At 40.1% G+C, this 16,036-nt stretch overlaps 1 protein-coding gene across 1 annotated transcript in view; it reads right to left on the reverse strand.

Annotated features, from left to right (window-relative positions):
- LOC133979260 (mucin-5AC-like) overlaps positions 1–16,036 on the reverse strand; it is a 43,775-nt gene continuing 27,739 nt past the window's right edge. The window contains exons 34-52 of the mRNA XM_062417757.1: positions 11,254–15,827; positions 11,009–11,143; positions 9,654–9,828; positions 6,774–7,021; positions 6,404–6,593; positions 5,974–6,157; positions 5,311–5,489; positions 5,125–5,194; positions 4,873–5,003; positions 4,517–4,551; positions 4,240–4,408; positions 3,644–3,739; positions 3,491–3,531; positions 2,663–2,785; positions 2,352–2,450; positions 1,868–1,996; positions 1,208–1,247; positions 417–540; positions 1–244 (exon numbers count right to left, since the gene is read on the reverse strand). Coding sequence (XP_062273741.1) covers positions 1–244; positions 417–540; positions 1,208–1,247; positions 1,868–1,996; positions 2,352–2,450; positions 2,663–2,785; positions 3,491–3,531; positions 3,644–3,739; positions 4,240–4,408; positions 4,517–4,551; positions 4,873–5,003; positions 5,125–5,194; positions 5,311–5,489; positions 5,974–6,157; positions 6,404–6,593; positions 6,774–7,021; positions 9,654–9,828; positions 11,009–11,143; positions 11,254–15,827 — 6,986 coding nt within the window. The remainder of the gene's footprint in view (positions 245–416; positions 541–1,207; positions 1,248–1,867; positions 1,997–2,351; positions 2,451–2,662; positions 2,786–3,490; positions 3,532–3,643; positions 3,740–4,239; positions 4,409–4,516; positions 4,552–4,872; positions 5,004–5,124; positions 5,195–5,310; positions 5,490–5,973; positions 6,158–6,403; positions 6,594–6,773; positions 7,022–9,653; positions 9,829–11,008; positions 11,144–11,253; positions 15,828–16,036) is intronic.

The following is a 16,036-nucleotide window of genomic DNA, read 5'->3' on the forward strand; positions in this document are numbered from 1 at the left end:
CTAGTTTTGGATTTTGCGTAATCTCCTGCGTTGACGAGACTTAAGACTAGAGGGAGTTGTCACCATTTCACTGTGGCCGAGCACAGCGCACTCTGTCTTGAGACACCCACAGGCATTGATGTGTGTGTATGTGTAGGTGATGTCTGTGTTGTCTGGGCAGGAGAGCTGAATCTGGCGTTCAGATGTGGACAACTCCTGGCAGCAGGAGCAGGTGTGCTGCAAGGATCTCATTATGGTAGAGTAGCTGAGAGAAGAAAGAAAAGGGAGGAAGTGAGGCAGGTAGGGTGGTGGGTGGTGGAGGATGCAAGATCTGATAAATCTAAAAATACAACTACTACTACTACTACTACTACTACTGCTAATAATAATAATAATAATAATAATTTTCCATGACGCTGATGATAAGGGGTACTCACAATGTGTAGGTACCACAGGCTCCATTACAGGATGTGACATTGATCATGTCTTTGGAGCGGCAGCCCTGGGTCTCCAGGTACACAGCAGTGGTAGACACACTGCATGAGTGAGGCTTCGGAGTACCTGGGGCAGAAAAGAGCAACATTTTGAGAGGAAATAACATCTCATGTGTCCTGATATACTGATCTATGTACTCTTTAAACAATGAAGACTATGATGTATAATTACATTTGGTTTTCTTAGGTGTAATCATTTTTTTTAAAAAGTTGACTTTATTACATTTTTGTTTTTATTTGGAGGGTGAACAAATCTATCCCCTCCTAATTTGTAATGAAAGTGCTGCTTTGAATAATCATTTGCATGTGATATAATTTTTCCGCTAAAATGTTCAGTTACCCTAACTCAATGCCAGTTAACTCAGAAAAAGATAAATAGTCTTAAAAATCTTACTACTGAAAAATCCAGAACTCTGGAATGTGGAAATAATAATGCAAGTTTCTACATCACACTTCCGGCTCCAAAGTAGTTGTAAGAAATCATTCTCATGTACATGTCTTAAATGCAGATTTAAAGAGAGCAGCTCCAACATCCAAATGCAAGAACAAGAAGCAATGTTCAATGTTCAATGTGTCCTGAATATTTATATTTGCCTTATTGTATCTTATATAAGCAAACAAAGGCACCACGGTTTTATAACTTAATAAGGTTCTAATGGATGTTATGAGTGTGATCAAGCCACAGGAGAGTAAATAACATGCAGGTATGAAAAACTCTTGGAAGCAATACATACAGAATTTGCAGCACCCATCTGGAGCTATGATCTCTGTTCCCTGTAGGAGACACACATTCACATTGTATTGTTGGGTCATGATATCTTTTGCAGAGATTCACATTTGACAAAAGGTGGCAGTGTGGTCACAAAACTGCCACTATGTTATGTGTACTGTAACACTGACCATTAACATGTATCAGTGTTACAGTAAAGCTCTAACACCACTGCCTGGTAATACTCCCTATGTAGAGAATCCAACAGCATCTTAAGTTGTGGTCACATGCTGGCTGTTTAAATGCATTTCCATGGTTACATAGTCGTACAGATTAAATTAATCAAAGCTAAAGTTTCTCTGTTGTTGTTGCACACGGAAAAACACACAAACGCTCTCTTTTTTAATCATCTGACTTTTGTTTTTTAGCGCTGTCTGGTTCAACAAATGGCGGGGCTGTGGCTTAAGAGGTAGAGTCCACTAATGAGAAGATGAGCAGTCCTCCTGTCCCCATGTCGAAGTACCCTTGAGCAAGATACTAAATCCCAAACTGTCATTGTGCCAATGACTCAGAAAAAACTATACAGAGGAACACAAGCAGTTGCCATATACTGCAATATACAAATATAATAGTAATGGCAAAATCTTTGTTTTATAAAAAACAATTGCATGTGTGTGCAGCCTACCGGTACACATTCACTGGGGTCATAGGTAGGACAGATGGTCTTCATATCAACTGTGATGAACTGTTTATCGATCTTCATACACTCATACTTCACACAGGGGTTTCCAGTGGGAGTCCAAATGGCACCAGGCTGAAGAATAAAATAAATACATTAATACAATTTTGAACATAGTCTTTTAGGCAGGGCTGCATGAATTACTATCATCTCCTCAAACATATTGTATGTGAACTGGATTTTGTAGCCTTTGACTGAGTTATTCTTTCATGTCTGTTGCCTTGTCTGATATGTTTTTCTATTCATGAGTGTCATCAAATGAAGATGCACTTCACCGCCTGGTAATTTGTGCTGAATCTAGTAACATTGCAAGTTTAACTGAAAGGAATATTGTATATCCATAGTTTTTCTATTGATCACCAATTGTTTATTGCTAACGGTTTTTTTTAACAAAGTAGTTGAGACTTTTGAATTGTACATATATACAAACCTGTAATGTGTGTGTTGAGTTGTTTGATAGTGTGACAATACAGCTTGTTTGGACACAGTTCCCACAGCACTGGCCAGGGACAGTCTGGTACTCATAACCCTGTACAGTGACACATACAGAAAATCAGCATATAAACAAAATATAAAAATGTAAAACAATCCATTTATCCATCCATTTTTCCCATAAGCTGTGGAAAATGGATGGCTCAATCTATTAACAGATTGAGCCATCCATTCACAGATTGAGCCATCCATCCCCCCATAGTGAGAAAGTACATCAGCAAGAGAGGGAGGGGGAAAGACTAGACTTACCAGAGGGCAGTGTTTGTCACATTGTGTAGGTTTGCATTCGATTATGTGCAAACCGCTGCTGCCATCTCTGTTCTTACTACAAATGCATTTCTCACATGGCTTTTTGGGCACCACGTCTCCAACCTAAATGGGCAGGGAGAGAAGGTCAGCACAGATTATTACATAATTACATAAAGTCTCAGTTTGAGTGAAACTATATTTGCCAATGTCAAAAATACTGCCCAGCTAATACACAAAATGTGACTCAGTTGCTTGTGTCTTTGATCTAAATGTACCAAGTGCAGTGAAGCCACAGTGTTTATAAAGCACTTTATGTTAATCTGACATCTTAAACCAATCTTAAATCATAAGGCAAAAAAGCTAAATATTTTTTCCTGGGTTCACTGACAGATCTATTGTTATAGGACCCACCCATTTCCACCTAAAATTGTCAACGTTTGGATTGTTTTTATAAATTCTGATGAATTCTATTTTTTCACCACCCTGTCTGCAAATTCCATAACACTTACAAACAATGCCTATTTTAAATTGTGAGTTTGCTATTAGTGTTGTTATCTAGGAGGCTGTTCACTCCGGCTGTGCTTTCAGCACTTTCAGAGCAGAGAATACTGTATATAATAATATTTTCACATGACTTGGCAATTTTATTTAAATTTGCCTGGGTGGTTAATTGCACATTTTTCTATACTGAACTCAGAACATGTATTAATTATTGCTTTATACAGACTTTACATTTTTGGGAAGAATTGGAAGATAAGCCATTAAAGGATCTGTAATCTAATCACTTCATATCAGTTTCTCATGGTGGTAGTAGATGTGAGATCTCACCTGATACTCATGGTTGTTGAAAACACACACATCCTTAAGCACTGTGGAACCAGACAAGTCAATTAAACAAATTGTAAATGCAGCATTCACAGAGGCAAAAATGAAACTTGGTTACACAGTTACAGTTACATACACAGACTTGAGCACACTTACCACAGGAGTATTTGTGACAGCAGACTCCCACGGTGGTGATTACATTGTAACCAGGAGGACAGGATGGCACACCAGGGCATTGCTTCACATCGCACTCTGAGTTCAAAGACACAGATGGATGGATAAGGGAGGTTCACACCAGTAAATAACTAACAACTAAGGAGATATTTCACTGAGAAACAAGACTTTTTGGAATACTAACTAAAGGTCATGATTTCCACAGCAGACAACAAATGAACATATTCTGGTTTGTTGCCTCTGTGTTTTTAATCTGTGGTTATCACTGGTTCTAAATATTTGCAGATATAGTTACTGTACATCCAAATTCTGTCTGCTTGGATCAATTGTATGTTAACACACACAGTGAGTCACTACACAAGAATGGACTTATAATTTTCTGCTCTGATATAACATACTGCTCAGGATATTTCACTCAAGGCATGCTGGGATAGACTCAATTTCAACCACAAAACTGGTTTGATTACACATTGTATTAAATATTTAAATATGGTATATATTTAGAAATACAGAATGCATAGAGGAGTAAAACTTTGACTTCACTATTAGAAGCTGTAAACTTTTTGTCGCTCACTTACCACATTTCTCCTTTTGACAGCAGTCATTAATGTCAGTGACTTTGACCTGACCTTCTTGGTCACAGCTGAGTGGCGGCTGTGATGGACAGGACACACTACGACAGATGACCTGCAGAGTGTCCTCTTCACATGTACACTCGTCACAGCCTTCTATCCATGTTGTATTGGCCTGAGGACACAACATTTAATGTAGAATTATGGCAGGAGGAGAGATGTTATCAGGTATTAATGTCCTGTCTACAGTTTTGATAAAAGTAAAAAGCGACAGATTATTTACCGTTGTCCATTTTCCATTTGCAAGTCGACAAATTTCTATCCAGAGAAAAATATGAAGTCACACGTCAACATAAACTCATTAGCCACAATTAATGATTGGTTTAAGACAAGATGCAAACATTGTTTTGTGGCATGGCATATGCAGTTGTATGCATTACAAACCCATTCCTTACCCTGACCCTACCCTCACTTACCTGTTTGCTACAAGACACTACTGTCTCCATAAACTTGTGAATTTGACAACAGAATAACAAATGCAATTTTGAGTTCACGAACACAAAAGATAATGAAAAAGTTCTGGAGTGCAAATTGCAACTTAAGTAGCAAATGCTATACAGTAATTCTATCTGCTCTTACCACAGTTGGGCACACATTCAACTGAGTTGGAAGAGATAAGGGTGGTGCCTTCTGGGCAGAAGCAACCCTCCAGGCTTATATCTGTCATTCTACTGAATTCGTTGACGTCAATGATGAACTTCTGGTTGTACCTGCAGAAATAACAGTATGCTGTATGAAAGCCACCCTTTGATATTTTATGTGACCTAAAACAATGGATGATAAGTGAATGACTGTGATGAGCAACCACAATGTATTGGGGAATTACTGTACCAAGAATCACAGGTAGGCTCCACTAGAGGGCCACAGGCCTTGTACACTTTGGGACTTGGACATGTATATTCTATTCAATGAAAAAGAGAGTTAAAAGACGTTTTTAGTTGAGATTAGTTGAGGAGTTGATGTTGTTATTGAATTACAGTGTGCTTGACATTAACATTACATAGTTTAGTTTCATACCACAGACTCCTTTGGTGGCACTCCTCCAATCGATACACACTCCAGACTCAGCACAGGCGTCAGCATAGGTTTGCAAGCTGATGCAGCCAATGGGATTAATGTGCATGTGGCACACGTCAAACTCGCAGGCCTCAATAAATGGACTGTAGTCAACGACCGTGTGGCACTTTTCAAACACACTGGAGAAGATGGTGTTCATAGTCAGTGTGGACATTGGACACAAACTGAAAGCATACTGGCATATTTTTGAGCTGAGACAAGGGAATAACTGGAATAGATAATAAAATGGGTTCCTTTTCAGTCCCACTTCTCTCAAGTGAATCCTCTAATAAATGTACTCATTAGTTTAATTTTTCGTAGATAATTCAGGATGTGAAATTAGAACTCACAATGATTTTTTACTTGCTCACATGCTATGTGTAAAGAATTTATCTGAGAGAGAGAGATGATAATAAATGAGAGTATTGCAGTGATCTTAAACATATTCAGCAAAACAAATATTTAATCTCAGCATCATGTGGTGCTGTCACCTCTACAGACAGCATTTCATTCAGACTTAAGAAGAGTTATAAAATGTCTAAGAGGGCCTTCAGTGAATAATGAGTAGAATTTAAGTAGAACATTTAATATTCTTGAAAAGTAGTCACGCTAATGTTCTCCTACCTGCTCTTGATGATCTCACAGATAGTTGAATCGCAGGGATTAGGTGTAGGGACTGGTGTGGGGTGGAAGGGAGGTTCACAGTTGCTGTTGTTAGTATGCCATTCATGTGCCATATGAGGGCATGAAGGATCAACTGTGCCACTGGGCAACATACAGTCATCTGTCCGGTTGTTGTCACATGTACCTAGAGAAACCCTCATTATTAGTAAAACAATTACAGCACTCAGCAAGCAGCTATTTTCCTACTGAATCTCTAGAACTTTGCAGAAGTCATTTTCCATTCAAAATACTGAATTCAGGATGTGTTAATAGATTGCAAAATATTCAGGAATTGTAAATTGGCATTATTACATATTATAATGTCATTAATCAACTGATGTCCACACTTTGAATACAGTAAGATGTTATTCATTTCTACTGCAGGACTTACCACACTGTCCTTCGGTGTTGCCGCCAAATTCACTATAGGGCAGGTAGATGCTGAACATAAGCCCTGAGAAGGTAATCTTGGCATTGATTCTTGGGATGATGACCACTGTATTAATACCAGTGGTGGTGACACGGAAGTCACTAAGATGATTCTGGTATGCTGGGTTTACAGGCTTGTCATTCACAGAAACCTAAAACAAAAAGCATCACAATATAAATGTCAGAAGTAAGCCTTTACAGACTTCTTTGCATGGTTCAATACATCTGCAGTGGTTGCTGCATTTGCACAGATAAAAATGGGAGATGCTGCCAGGATATTGACTAGAGTTTGAATCTAAAAAAAGATACATTTAACTGTGCCATTTATTTACCAGATTTTTGAAATTGCCATTGATATCCTTCTGTGTAATAAATATCTTGTAGTTCTGGTAGAAGATAGTGATGGACTGAGGACAGGATAAGCCATCAGCTGCACCACAGTAGTAGTTATCTATCATAACACTGAAGTTGTATTTGGGCAAGATCTCTTTCACCAGCCAGTAGGAACAGTTGCCTTGAAAATTATAGTAGGTTCCATCGAAGGTAACATAATGTGGGTCGCCCCAACCGTAGCAGTTACCTGGAGACAATACAGATATGTGGTTTTTAAAATGACATGTTATGATATACAACATTCAGTCACAGTTCACTTTATGGTACACTAATAAGAAATAATAAGCCATACTTTTGGGTCAAATAACATGTTCTTTTTTTAACCGTAAACAAACACAGTTATACCCAAATTAGACTCCATACACATAAATTATGTTGTAATTAGAAAACCACAAACAATACAATATTCAAAATATGCTACACTTAGATACCATCATACCATTTCATACTCTGATTAGAAAACAAATATGAATGATTGAATGTATAGTTCAGCAATGATGTGAGGTTTATCTGGGTTAATAAACGTTATAAAGAGGTTTATCTGGGTTAATAAAAGTTATAAAGAGATATTATTGTGACAAATTACTTCATCAAGGATGTTTTATTTTCATACTTTTGATATAATTCATGTTTGATGAAGTGAACACACATCACCATCTTGCAAAAAATACACAGTTAGTTTGAGAGTTGAAAGCTGAGGATGTACGTTCTGCTCACACAGGACCAACAGGACAGAAATGGAGCAGAAAAATTGGGATGCTCTACATCAGTTGGTCTGATGTAGAGCATCGACAAAGCATAAAAGTATACATTGAGCTATGTTTTACCAGAGACTCCACAGGACTCTGGAGAACATTCAGGCTATGAGAGATGTGTGAAGTAGCAACCAAATGGGACCCGATGTAATTTGACTTTAGTTTATCGGTTTGTGGCATTTTTTTTTAGGGATGTTAGTTTTAAGACTGTGGCTCCAGAGGTAGAGTTGACGTCCACCAATTGGAAGATTGGCGGTTCGATTCCCGGCTCCTCCAGTCCACATGTCAATGTGTCCATGGGCAAGACACTTAACCACTGTTGCTGCGCCAACGGTGTGTGAATGAGAATGAATGGTTAACTTCCTCCTGATGTGCAGGTTGGCACCCTGCGTGGTAGCCCCTGCCATCAGTGTATGAATGTGTGTGAATGGGTGAATGAGATGTAATGTAAAGTGCTTTGAGTGGTCGTAAAGACTAGAAAGGCGCTATATAAGTACAGTCCATTTACCATCTCTTAGCAACTAGTATTGACAGAGGAAACAGTTGCAACAAAAAATAATGCTTTCAATGCACATATGGGCATTTGGGTTTTGCAGACAGACAGACTTGTGAACTTATCTCTTAAAATCTAATTAGAGAGGGCTGGCTACATGTGATGAATTCATTTTGTGTCTAAATGATTGCTCTGTGTTAGGGGTGGGCGATATGGCATAAATATCACATCACGATTTTATTCATGATATCCAAAAGTGGTTGAGATCATATAACACTTAACTTAATGACAGAATTTACATTTTTAATTTCCACGTTATACTTTTTGGGGTATTGAAATTTTGACAGGTATGCTTAAGTGGTTACTTTGTGTGTTCTGAGTAATAATACAATATCTACTGTCATTTGTGTTTGTTTTTAGATTATTACAGAGTTCCAGAGGCTCATGGCTGTTACTCTTGAGGAGAAGTTCATGGCCCAGTAAGACATGCACTCAAGTCGGCTGATCAAAGTTATCCGTGCCAAAGGAGGAGCAACACGCCAAAAGACTGTGGACATCATGGACACTTTGGATCAGGTAAATCTGTACCATCAAACAAGACCCTTCATAACTAAGAGGGCTGTCACAATATATATGTATCCTTCATAAATACATTAATATGGGCAAGCCAATGCTGATCATGGCTTTCATATGCATGAATGTTGAACGGTGTATGAATGTGTATGAATAGCTAGTTTCCTCCTGATGAGCAGGTTGGCACAGTGCGTGGTAGTCCCTGTCATCAGTGTATGAATGTGTGTGAATGGGTGAATGAGACATGTAATGTAAAAGTGCTTTGAGTGGTCATAATGACTAGAAAAGCGCTATGTAAGCACAGACCATTTACCATTTAAGGTGCAGTTTTTTTCTAATGAGTAACAAATGACGCTATAAGAACGTGTTAAATAAAGGCCAAATACATGTATTGTCCTCTGAGTTCTCAGTCTTTTGTCTGACTATTATAGAGCCCAATAAAATATGGCATGAAATTTGTCGAAGTCCAGCCTGTGATGTCTAAATGGCCCATGTGTTGCTCATAGGTCCATGTTAGTACCATTAAATATAGGGTCTAATTACAATATAATTTGGTAGTAAAGTTAGAATAGTGTCTAACTGTAGCATATTTTGGATCTGATATGGTATTGTAGACTATAATCTAATTAGACTATGAACTTGTACAATGGTGTGTAAGACTGTATTAGGATCTCCTATTTGGTTTCTAATTGGAGTATAATTTGGTATAATATTTACAGCCTAATACTGCATTATATGTACTTTCTAATTACAGCATAATTTAGGTGTATGGTGTCTAATTATGGTGTAACTGTGTTTGATTACTGTCTACTAAAGAGCATATTATTTCTAGTTTCTGTCTAATTTGATATGTCTTGTGTAGTGTAGTGTGACCAACAACATCCATTGTTGACTCGCATAATTTAAGATATATAACAAAACAATGTTACAGTTAAAATAATTTTGCATATTTTCCTAAGATTTTGCAACCTAGAAACATTTGAGTAGGCCATACTTACACTGGCACTCATAGTGGGTGCAGCATTCATCACCATCATCCAGCACTTCAATAGCAGGGAAGTTGTTTGTGCACACTAAAGGCTTCTGAGTTGGACAGAGTGCCTTCGTATAGGTCACCTTGCCATTCTCACATTTTCCTGTGCGACACTTGGCTGCTTTCCAAATTTCACCATCCTAGGAGGGGGAATAATAGTATTGAATTAAAGAAAAAATACATTTAGACCATTGTACAGTTAGAATAGTGTTATTTCACAGTAGGTTCATGAGGGAAATTTAATATGTACAGAATGGAATTAAAGAAGTACCTTTCTTGGAGGAAATACATCAGTACAATATATGATTTCACATGGGTGGTGGTCTTTAAGCACTACATGACAGCTGTCATTGCAGTATCCTATGTAACAATAGCCATCGCCGTCTGTCACATTGTAAACTATGGAGCCTGTAAATGAGACACAAGAGGACAGATGAAAATGTGTCCATTACATATCATATACAGGGTATTGTGGCCTAACATGCGAGATGACTGGGACTTTTCTCTGCTGTTTGAAGAACTATGGACATTTTTTTTTTTTTTTGAGAAACACATGAACAGCAAGATGATTATTAATGTATCACTGAAAAATGATGTCATTTTATCTAGATTAACAATGTTTAAGAAAGCAGTGAGAAAACCATCATTGGAGAGTCTGCAGCATTTCGAATAGTGTGCACACATAGGAGGAAGGGAAATGGTAAAGTGATTCCAAAAATGTTAACGATACTGTATATGGACAATTACAATGATGTCACTCAACTGCAAGGTGAACATTAGAAAAAGTGTGTCTGTATTAAGGGGGACTTACCAGGGGTGAACGCTGTACCATTGTGATAGCAATAGCATGGAACATTAGTAGAGTGTGGTGATGTGGAATGCGTTCCTGTTGTTTCTTCATGAGGGGTAGTCATTGATGTTTCAGATGTGGTAGAAGGTCTCGTGGACATGGCAGTTGAAAGTGTAGTTGGAATTGCAGTAGAAGGAGTACAGCTGCAGCATTTAAATTTAATCTCATAGTCAAAACATTCCTGCTGAAGCCCTTGTTGTTTGTTGTTGCATATGAGACCTGCATGTTTATTGCATGTCACAACTTGTCCCAACTGTGACAAGGGAACACCTGGGTAAGGAACAGCTCGACACTGGACTTCTTCCGGTGTTGAACATACACGATAACCAGCGGAGATGATATTCTGGATGGATTCATCTTCTCCACCATTAGGGCCTGCTGTGGGTTTGCCCAGATTTATCCAGTCTGACCAGCTACACATCATTTCATGTCCCCCAGGACATATTGTAGTTGTCTCAGTGGTGGAAGACGGTGTAGTGGTCGGAGTAGTTGTTGTAAGTGTCAGAGTTGTAGTTGTTATAGTTGTGGTAGTATGTGGTTGGGATGTTGTAGTTGAAGGTGTTGCAGTTGGATTTGCAGTAGATGGAGTTGAAGGTGTTGGACAGCTGCAGCATTTAAATTTAATCTCATAGTCAAAACATTCCTGCTGAAGCCCTTGTTCTTTGTTGCTGCATATGAGACCTACATCCCTATTGCATGTCACAGCTTGTCCCACCTGTGACAAGGGAACACCTGGGTAAGCAACAGCTCTGCACTGGACCTCTTCTGGTTTTGAACAAACATGATAACCAGCAGAAATGATATTCCGGATGGATTCATCTTCTCCACCATTGGGCCCTGGAGTGGGTTTGCCAAGATTTATCCAGTCTGACCAACCACATGTCATATCTTGTCCCCCTGGGCACATAGTCGTTGTACCTGGCCCATGAGTGGTTGTTATTTCAGTTGTAGTAAATGCTGTAGTGGCTGTAGTAGTTGTTGTCAACGATTGAGATTTACTTGTTATCTCAGTTGTGGTAGAGGGTGTAGTAGATGGACCACTTGTTTTAGGTGTCTGAGTTGTAGTTGTTTCAGTTGTAGTAGAGGGTGTAGTCGGTTGAGTAGTTGTGTCAGGTGTTTGAGTTGTAGTTGTTTTTTTAGTTGTGTTAGGGGTTGGAATGGTTTGAGTAGATGTAGGTGTCTGAGTTTGAGTTGTTGTCTCAGTTGTGGTAGAAGGTGTTGTGGATATAGCAGTTGAAAGTGTTGTAGTTGTAATTGCAGTAGAAGGAGTACAGCTGCAGCATTTAAATTTAATCTCGTAGTCGAAACACTGCTGCTGAAGCCCTTGTTGTTTGTTGTTGCATATGAGACCTGCATGTTTATTGCATGTCACAACTTGTCCCAACTGTGACAAGGGAACACCTGGGTAAGGAACAGCTCGACACTGGACTTCTTCCGGTGTTGAACATACACGATAACCAGCGGAGATGATATTCTTGATGGATTCATCTTCTCCACCATTAGGGCCTGCTGTGGGTTTGCCCAGATTTATCCAGTCTGACCAGCTACACATCATTTCATGTCCCCCAGGACATGTTGTAGTTGTCTCAGTGGTGGAAGACGGTGTAGTGGTCGGAGTAGTTGTTGTAGGTGTCAGAGTTGTAGTTGTTATAGTTGTGGTAGTATGTGGTTGGGATGTTGTAGTTGAAGGTGTTGCAGTTGGATTTGCAGTAGATGGAGTTGAAGGTGTTTGACAGCTGCAGCATTTAAATTTAATCTCATAGTCAAAACATTCCTGCTGAAGCCCTTGTTCTTTGTTGCTGCATATGAGACCTACATCCCTATTGCATGTCACAGCTTGTCCCACCTGTGACAAGGGAACACCTGGGTAAGCAACAGCTCTGCACTGGACCTCTTCTGGTTTTGAACAAACATGATAACCAGCAGAAATGATATTCCGGATGGATTCATCTTCTCCACCATTAGGCCCTGGAGTGGGTTTGCCCAGATTTATCCAGTCTGACCAACCACATGTCATATCTTGTCCCCCTGGGCACATAGTCGTTGTACCTGGCCCATGAGTGGTTGTTATTTCAGTTGTAGTAAATGCTGTAGTGGCTGTAGTAGTTGTTGTCGACGATTGAGATTTACTTGTTATCTCAGTTGTGGTAGAGGGTGTAGTAGATGGACCACTTGTTTTAGGTGTCAGAGTTGTAGTTGTTTCAGTTGTAGTAGAGGGTGTAGTCGGTTGAGTAGTTGTGTCAGGTGTTTGAGTTGTAGTTGTTTTTTTAGTTGTGTTAGGGGTTGGAATGGTTTGAGTAGATGTAGGTGTCTGAGTTTGAGTAGTTGTCTCAGTTGTGGTAGAAGGTGTTGTGGATATAGCAGTTGAAAGTGTTGTAGTTGTAATTGCAGTAGAAGGAGAACAGCTGCAGCATTTAAATTTAATCTCGTAGTCGAAACACTGCTGCTGAAGCCCTTGTTGTTTGTTGTTGCATATGAGACCTGCATCTTTATTGCATGTCACAACTTGTCCCAACTGTGACAAGGGAACACCTGGGTAAGGAACAGCTCGACACTGGACTTCTTCCGGTGTTGAACATACACGATAACCAGCGGAGATGATATTCTTGATGGATTCATCTTCTCCACCATTAGGGCCTGCTGTGGGTTTGCCCAGATTTATCCAGTCTGACCAGCTACACATCATTTCATGTCCCCCAGGACATGTTGTAGTTGTCTCAGTGGTGGAAGACGGTGTAGTGGTCGGAGTAGTTGTTGTAGGTGTCAGAGTTGTAGTTGTTATAGTTGTGGTAGTATGTGGTTGGGATGTTGTAGTTGAAGGTGTTGCAGTTGGATTTGCAGTAGATGGAGTTGAAGGTGTTTGACAGCTGCAGCATTTAAATTTAATCTCATAGTCAAAACATTCCTGCTGAAGCCCTTGTTCTTTGTTGCTGCATATGAGACCTACATCCCTATTGCATGTCACAGCTTGTCCCACCTGTGACAAGGGAACACCTGGGTAAGCAACAGCTCTGCACTGGACCTCTTCTGGTTTTGAACAAACATGATAACCAGCAGAAATGATATTCCGGATGGATTCATCTTCTCCACCATTAGGCCCTGGAGTGGGTTTGCCAAGATTTATCCAGTCTGACCAACCACATGTCATATCTTGTCCCCCTGGGCACATAGTCGTTGTACCTGGCCCATGAGTGGTTGTTATTTCAGTTGTAGTAAATGCTGTAGTGGCTGTAGTAGTTGTTGTCGACGATTGAGATTTACTTGTTATCTCAGTTGTGGTAGAGGGTGTAGTAGATGGACCACTTGTTTTAGGTGTCAGAGTTGTAGTTGTTTCAGTTGTAGTAGAGGGTGTATTCGGTTGAGTAGTTGTGTCAGGTGTTTGAGTTGTAGTTGTTTTTTTAGTTGTGTTAGGGGTTGGAATGGTTTGAGTAGATGTAGGTGTCTGAGTTTGAGTTGTTGTCTCAGTTGTGGTAGAAGGTGTTGTGGATATAGCAGTTGAAAGTGTTGTAGTTGTAATTGCAGTAGAAGGAGTACAGCTGCAGCATTTAAATTTAATCTCGTAGTCGAAACACTGCTGCTGAAGCCCTTGTTGTTTGTTGTTGCATATGAGACCTGCATGTTTATTGCATGTCACAACTTGTCCCAACTGTGACAAGGGAACACCTGGGTAAGGAACAGCTCGACACTGGACTTCTTCCGGTGTTGAACATACACGATAACCAGCGGAGATGATATTCTTGATGGATTCATCTTCTCCACCATTAGGGCCTGCTGTGGGTTTGCCCAGATTTATCCAGTCTGACCAGCTACACATCATTTCATGTCCCCCAGGACATGTTGTAGTTGTCTCAGTGGTGGAAGACGGTGTAGTGGTCGGAGTAGTTGTTGTAGGTGTCAGAGTTGTAGTTGTTATAGTTGTGGTAGTATGTGGTTGGGATGTTGTAGTTGAAGGTGTTGCAGTTGGATTTGCAGTAGATGGAGTTGAAGGTGTTTGACAGCTGCAGCATTTAAATTTAATCTCATAGTCAAAACATTCCTGCTGAAGCCCTTGTTCTTTGTTGCTGCATATGAGACCTACATCCCTATTGCATGTCACAGCTTGTCCCACCTGTGACAAGGGAACACCTGGGTAAGCAACAGCTCTGCACTGGACCTCTTCTGGTTTTGAACAAACATGATAACCAGCAGAAATGATATTCCGGATGGATTCATCTTCTCCACCATTAGGCCCTGGAGTGGGTTTGCCCAGATTTATCCAGTCTGACCAACCACATGTCATATCTTGTCCCCCTGGGCACATAGTCGTTGTACCTGGCCCATGAGTGGTTGTTATTTCAGTTGTAGTAAATGCTGTAGTGGCTGTAGTAGTTGTTGTCGACGATTGAGATTTACTTGTTATCTCAGTTGTGGTAGAGGGTGTAGTAGATGGACCACTTGTTTTAGGTGTCAGAGTTGTAGTTGTTTCAGTTGTAGTAGAGGGTGTAGTCGGTTGAGTAGTTGTGTAAGGTGTTTGAGTTGTAGTTGTTTTTTTAGTTGTGTTAGGGGTTGGAATGGTTTGAGTAGATGTAGGTGTCTGAGTTTGAGTAGTTGTCTCAGTTGTGGTAGAAGGTGTTGTGGATATAGCAGTTGAAAGTGTTGTAGTTGTAATTGCAGTAGAAGGAGAACAGCTGCAGCATTTAAATTTAATCTCGTAGTCGAAACACTGCTGCTGAAGCCCTTGTTGTTTGTTGTTGCATATGAGACCTGCATCTTTATTGCATGTCACAACTTGTCCCAACTGTGACAAGGGAACACCTGGGTATGGAACAGCTCGACACTGGACTTCTTCCGGTGTTGAACATACACGATAACCAGCGGAGATGATATTCTTGATGGATTCATCTTCTCCACCATTAGGGCCTGCTGTGGGTTTGCCCAGATTTATCCAGTCTGACCAGCTACACATCATTTCATGTCCCCCAGGACATGTTGTAGTTGTCTCAGTGGTGGAAGACGGTGTAGTGGTCGGAGTAGTTGTTGTAGGTGTCAGAGTTGTAGTTGTTATAGTTGTGGTAGTATGTGGTTGGGATGTTGTAGTTGAAGGTGTTGCAGTTGGATTTGCAGTAGATGGAGTTGAAGGTGTTGGACAGCTGCAGCATTTAAATTTAATCTCATAGTCAAAACATTCCTGCTGAAGCCCTTGTTCTTTGTTGCTGCATATGAGACCTACATCCCTATTGCATGTCACAGCTTGTCCCACCTGTGACAAGGGAACACCTGGGTAAGCAACAGCTCTGCACTGGACCTCTTCTGGTTTTGAACAAACATGATAACCAGCAGAAATGATATTCCGGATGGATTCATCTTCTCCACCATTAGGCCCTGGAGTGGGTTTGCCAAGATTTATCCAGTCTGACCAACCACATGTCATATCTTGTCCCCCTGGGCACATAGTCGTTGTACCTGGCCCATGAGTGGTTGTTATTTCAGTTGTAGTAAATGCTGTAGTGGCTGTAGTA

This window comes from Scomber scombrus, chromosome 1, assembly GCF_963691925.1.
Source record: "Scomber scombrus chromosome 1, fScoSco1.1, whole genome shotgun sequence".
Lineage (NCBI taxonomy): Eukaryota > Metazoa > Chordata > Actinopteri > Scombriformes > Scombridae > Scomber > Scomber scombrus.